Source organism: Mirounga leonina, unplaced genomic scaffold, assembly GCF_011800145.1.
Source record: "Mirounga leonina isolate KUSES-001 unplaced genomic scaffold, KU_Mleo_1.0 Mir_91, whole genome shotgun sequence".
In the NCBI taxonomy this organism is placed as follows: Eukaryota; Metazoa; Chordata; class Mammalia; order Carnivora; family Phocidae; genus Mirounga; species Mirounga leonina.
Window position 1 is genome coordinate 10217720 of NW_023270839.1, and position 6051 is coordinate 10223770.

The 6051-nt window shown below is 36.0% G+C and overlaps 1 protein-coding gene across 1 annotated transcript; it reads right to left on the bottom strand.

The window, feature by feature from the left end:
- Window positions 1-591: 591 nt before the first annotated feature.
- LOC118003530 (olfactory receptor 11H6-like) lies at window positions 592-2776 on the bottom strand. Its single transcript, XM_034994588.1, has 2 exons — window positions 2728-2776; window positions 592-1568 (listed from the first exon to the last, which is right to left on the bottom strand). Exons 1-2 carry the CDS (start codon window positions 2774-2776, stop codon window positions 592-594), a joined length of 1026 nt encoding a protein of 341 aa, XP_034850479.1.
- Window positions 2777-6051: the final 3275 nt, after the last annotated feature.

Sequence of the window (6051 nt, forward strand, 5' to 3'; positions counted from 1 at the left end):
TGACAACCATCTGGATTTAAATATTAAGAGTGTTTTCACTAAATCCTGGTGAGAAAGTGGGAAGAAATGCAATTATGATCAATGATGAATCACCTTTCGTAAGAATATATCTTGTCCTGTTTTTAGTACTGACATAAGAATTAATATCTTTTTTTATTATGTTATCTCACTGATATGAGGAATTCTTAAACTCAAGAATTAACATCTAAATGCTGCTTTCTAAATTCAGCATACATAACTTTTGACTCACTTGAGAAAATTTTAGAAATAAATGTAAAATAAAGGGCAGATTGACTGCATGTATGCATGTGTGTGTGATCTTAGCAGCAAAATTTTAGCAAGTATTAAATCTAAGTGTCAGAAAGATTAGTGATCATTTTTCCTTTATTTTTATTTGAATTTGATTTTACTGTTAATAATTTTCCCTAATAATAAAAACGAAGAGATGGATATAGTTAGGTTTATAAACATTCTATCACAATGACTGTTCCTCAACACAAAAATACTTTTTAAATTCCATTAATACAATTGAATATCAAGCTTTTAATTATTTATTTCACATACATTACATCAGTTGTGAACAAAAGTGCTTCAAATATTTCTTCCATGCCTCTGACTAAATCTCACAATTCTAAATAACTTTCTCAGAGCTGCCTTCATCCCTTTATTTCGAAGACTATAGATCAAAGGGTTGAAAAGTGGAGTTAACACAGAATAAAACAAAGTCACATATTTCTGCATCCCGGCTGGATTGCCTGCTGGGCTTACATATACAACCATGATAGAGCCATAGAACAGGGACACCACGGCCAGATGGGAGCCACATGTGGAGAAGGCCTTATGCCGACCTTCTGCTGAGGGGACCCTCAGCACAGCTCTGATCACCAAGCTATAGGAGCTGGTAATGAAGAGGAAGGTGGAGAAAATGAGGACTGAGTTATAGACGGCACAGATGGTCTCAGTGGCAGGAGCTGGCACACAGGACAGCTTCATAAGAGGTCCTGGGTCACACAGGAAGTGATCAATCTTCTTGGAACAACAAAACAGGAGTTGAGAGATGAGGTAAATAGGCAAGAGGAAGTATAGGAAGCCACACACCCAGCACCCAGCTCCTATTCTGAGGCAGCGCTGAACAGTCATGACAGTGGGGTAGTGCAGGGGCCTGCAGATAGCAAGGTATCTGTCAAAGGCCATGGCAGACAAGAAGAAGGTCTCAGTGGTACCCATGGAGAAGAAGAAGTAGAACTGGAGGAAGCAGCCATAGAAGGAGATGGTGCTGGTCTCAGACAGCAAGTTGGCTAGCATATTAGGAACAGTGGAGGTGATAAAACAGATCTCCAGGAAGGAAAAATTGGCCAGCAGGATGTACATTGGAGTTTGTAGTCGATGGTCCCACCTCACAGCACAGATAATGCACAGATTTCCAGTTAGTGTCAGAATATAAGTCCCAGAGAAGACTGAAAAGAGGAGAATCTGAATTTCCCAAGTATAAGGGAAGCCCAAGAAAATGAATTTACTCACAGCATTAGAGCAATTATTTATACTGGAATATTCATTTGTTTTTAAAGCTGCAAAAAACAGATTTGCATATTACAAGTAGCCTTAAAGTATTACTCATTAGGGCAGATCCCTTGCATAGGGTCAAATCATTCTGTGTGTCAGTAAATAACAAAGTACCATAACCCATGCAGTGGTATTCCCATGATTGTCATACATTCATAATTCTGTTCTGAATACAGTGAATAAAAATGAAAACTCTTCTGCCATCCTAAGGTTTACAATCAAAGTTACTTGGTATTGACAATAGTCAAGTGTGTCCCAGGACCTACAATTTTTAGGTCAAGCAGTGGATGAAGAAGGACTGAATAAACACAGATAAATAATTAAGTGTTCGTAACATACAAAGATATTGATGATATTGATACTTAATATTCTTTGATCTATTTGTGAGAGAAATATGTCGAGCTGATTTGAGGACAATATAGATGTAAATGTTTGTAACTTATCTGATTTTAATTTTATTGTGTTACGTTAGGTGAAAATTCATTTAGAATATTAAAATAAAATCTATTAAAATAAAAATCTATTAGAAGGTTTCCCATTTTGATTCCTCTCTTCAGTAAAAATACACTCAAAAATAGTTACAGGCAATCTGCCTTATTTTACAAAGAAACTTAAGGAACCAAGTCCTATAATATTGTGCTCACATCAAACATTGCCGTAAAAATTACAATCAATTCCTAATCTGTCAAGATTTTCATTAAGATCACAGTTTATATGAAATACTTTAGTAGATATTAAAGTCCATATATATCATTTATAAAGATATGTCAAAGTTGGCTGTGATCACAAAGGCTATTCCTCAAATTTTGCAATCTCAAGCACCTAAAAGTAACAGAAAGAAACATGATAGGCAGTCTATCACCTGAAGCTTCACTGAAGGAAGGTGTTTTCACATTCACTTACCGTAACTTTCCCTGACCTAGGGCCCCAAATCCTCCACAGAGCAATACAAATGGGGAACTGGCAAATACTTTAAGAGTTCTAATACATTTTTGAAGTAACTTTTTTTTTTTTTATAAGCTCTCAGGAAAAAACCTGGCCTTGATTCTGGAGAAGGAATTCTTTCATAATTCACATATTAAGTGGTATTTAAAATAATATAAAACCAGAGAGGGCTGAAAGGAGGAAATAGAGGAACTTTGAGTCATGTGAGCTTTACCTTACCTGAAGATACAAGATGGGTATCATAGAAATCTGTATGGTTGAACACCATCTTCTATATCAGAGTAAAACTCTAGTCTCAGATCTCAGAAAAAGAACAAATATAATAGTGTTCCATGCATTACTGTGGGGATTCATAGAACTGCTGACCCTTTTAGGAGAACATTATGAAATCAGCCATGGACCTCTTCAGGCTTGCCGTCTTAGAGTTCTCTTGCTTACATAAACTGACAAAGCAACAGGAAACTTGACAGTTGAAAAGAGAATCATAGTCTCATGATCTACACAGAACCAAATGAACAACTGAAATAGTAGGCCCTTTTACTTTCTGTGAAGATCATCTTTGGGGAGTGGCTCTCTAGAGAGGGAATTTATAACACAATGGCCCCATTGAACCTGGTTTCCTATTCTGCTTCTTACTCATCATGCTGGAATTTGTTTCAAATTCAAACACATTTCCTACTTGAATTCAGGATTTTTATTTGGAATAACAAGAGAAATACAAATACATAAAATGATTTGGGTGGGTATAAGTTTGCTGTTTAACTGTGATCAGCAGTAACATTCTCTGTGATGATAAAGGAAAAGTTGTGACTCTGGCAATGACACCTCGTTCCAAGCTTAGAGAAAAGTCGACGGAATATAGGTTAACACAGAGATTAGGAGCCTGTGCACTTAAGCATATTAAAGACTCTTCTCTTTTGTTTCAGACTATTTATCACCTTAACTCCAACTTGTTTCTCCCATCCCAAGCTCCACCACCACATTGAGATATATATTCTTTAACTATGAGTAAAAATTTTTTAAATAAAAAAGACATCTATGAAAACGTCCCATGTAGTTAACACTTTGATAATACCTTTTAATGGTTCCATACTATAGCAGTATCATTATATGGATATACAATCAATATTTTACATAATTACTCCCTAATTGTTGAGCCTTTGGGAATTATAAATAGACTTACAAAGATTCTTAATATAAACTAAACCATACTCTATGATACAAAATTTCCAATTAATACAATATGATCTAATAAAGTTTATTTCTTTAATGGTCCAACATTATGTGATATGTGAAAGTGATATATTGAAATAACATATTTACTAATTAAACATAGAGGCCCCTGGGTGGCTAAACATAGAGAAAAACATAGGGGCCCCTGGGTGGCTCAGTTGGTTAAGTGTCCAACTCTCGGTTTTAGCTCAGGTCACAATCTCAGGGTCGTGAGATCAAGTCCTGTGTCAGGATCCATGCTCAGCGCAGAGTATGCCGTAGATTCTTTCCCTCTTCCTGCCCCTCTGTAACTTCCCCCAATTACTCACTCACTTCTCTCTAAAATAAATAATTTTTTAAAAATAGAGAAAAACATAGGAACACTTGATAAATATAGTAATAGCAATAGATAAAACTATCCATTCTTGATAAAATAAACCAGAAATAAAAAGTATTTCTTAACTTGGTAAAGAATCTATCAGAAAAGACTGGTGAAATCATTTTCTTTTTATTTATTTATTTATTTATTTATTTATTTATTTGAGAGCGAGAGAATGAGAGACAGAGAGCATGAGAGGGAGGAGGGTCAGAGGGAGAAGCAGACTCCCTGCAGAGCAGGGAGCCCGATGCGGGACTCGATCCCGGGACTCCAGGATCATGACCTGAGCTGAAGGCAGTTGCTTAACAAACTGAGCCACCCAAGCACCCTCATTTTCTAATAGTAAAACACAAAAAGCATTCTACTTAATCAAACAGAAAAAGGAGATGAGTGAAAGTCTCTGAACAAGAGTTTGAAGCTGTCAAAGTGGCAATTATCTGAGGGGAATGACACTGAAAGAGGAGGAAACTGAAAAGAAAAAGCCCAAAATCTATGTAAAAGTTGGAAAAAAAAAAAAACAGAAAATGTAATAATGGATAAAAACTGTTCAAAACCACAATAAAGCAATCATGTGACTTATGTGTAACATTAAACTATTTGACAAAGTCAGGAGAGTGGAAAAATAGAATCAAAACACCCTGTTTTTTTTTTTCAATTGTTTAGGAAGTTTTAAATGAAATTTTAAGTAAACTGTAATAAACTCAATATGTGGAATGCATTAAAATAAAATTCAAAAAAATCAAATACAGGGGAAATTACATTTAAACTGATAAAGGAGCCCCCATGGGAAGCCAGGCGAAGGCCACCAAAACCAGATTCAAGCAGCACACTAAAGCTACAGTTCCAAATACCAACACTAGAGGGAGGAAGATATCACAAAATGTTTGAGAAGCCCTAGAACCTCTGATCATGTTGACTGGTGGAGATCTCCTTTTGAAAAAAGCCAGTAGCAAAGACTGAGATGGTGGTTGTTTTTCAATTGCCCAAATTCCAGCCAAAAAATTGTAAGCCATACAAAGAAACAAGGAAACATGACCCAATCAAAACAACATAAAATCCTAGAACTAACACTAAAAGAAGCATATCTATGAATTGCCAGACAGAATTTTTAATAGCTGTCATAAAGATGCTCAATGAACTAAAAGAAAACGCAGATACACAATCAAATGAAATCAGGAAAATGACACATGGACAAAATGAGAATATCAAAAAAGATAAAGAAACTTTCAAAACAACCAAACAAAAATTCTGGAGCTGAAAAATGTAATAACTAGGGCTACCTGGTTAGGTGTCTGACTCTTGATTTCAATTTCCACTCAGGTCATGATCTCAGGGTTGTGATACTGAGCCCCGTGTTGGGCTCTTCACTGGGCATGCAGCCCACTTAAAATTCTTTCTATCTCTCCCTCTGCCCCCACCCCTGCTTGCATTCTCTCTCCCTCTCTCTCTCTCTCTCAAAAAAAAAAAAAATATATATATATATGTGTGTGTGTGTGTGTGTGTGTATACACACACACATAACTAAAGTGAAACATTCATTACAGGGGTTCAAAATCAGACTTGACAGGCAGGAGAGTCTGTGAACTGGAAGACATGTCATTTGATATCATGGAACCAAAGGTGCAAAAGACCAAAAAATTAAGAGAATTTCAAAAAGCCTAAGCGCCTTATATGCCTGTGGGATCCCAGAAAGGAGCTTAGCTTATCCCGATGAAATAATGGCCAAAATTTTCCAAAATCTGAGCAAAGTAATGGACATACAAAAAAAGAATTTAAAGAACTCCAACTGAAGTAAATCTGAACAGAACTACATTGACATTATAATCAAACTGCATAAAGTCAAAAATAAAGAAAGAAATATTCAAAAAAGAAAGAGAGGCATGGAGCAAGATGGCGGAAGAGTAGGAGATCTGGATTTCGTCTGGTCTCAGGAATTCAGCTGGATAGGGATC

Bases quoted from the DNA above. Each gene is read 5' to 3' on its own strand.
- LOC118003530 (XM_034994588.1), bottom strand. From the start codon at position 2,776: ATGGTGTTCAACCATACAGATTTCTATGATACCCATCTTGTATCTTCA. The intron at 1,569-2,727 runs GTAAGGTAAAGC...TGTTTTTTGCAG, and splicing joins TACCCATCTTGTATCTTCAG to CTTTAAAAACAAATGAATAT.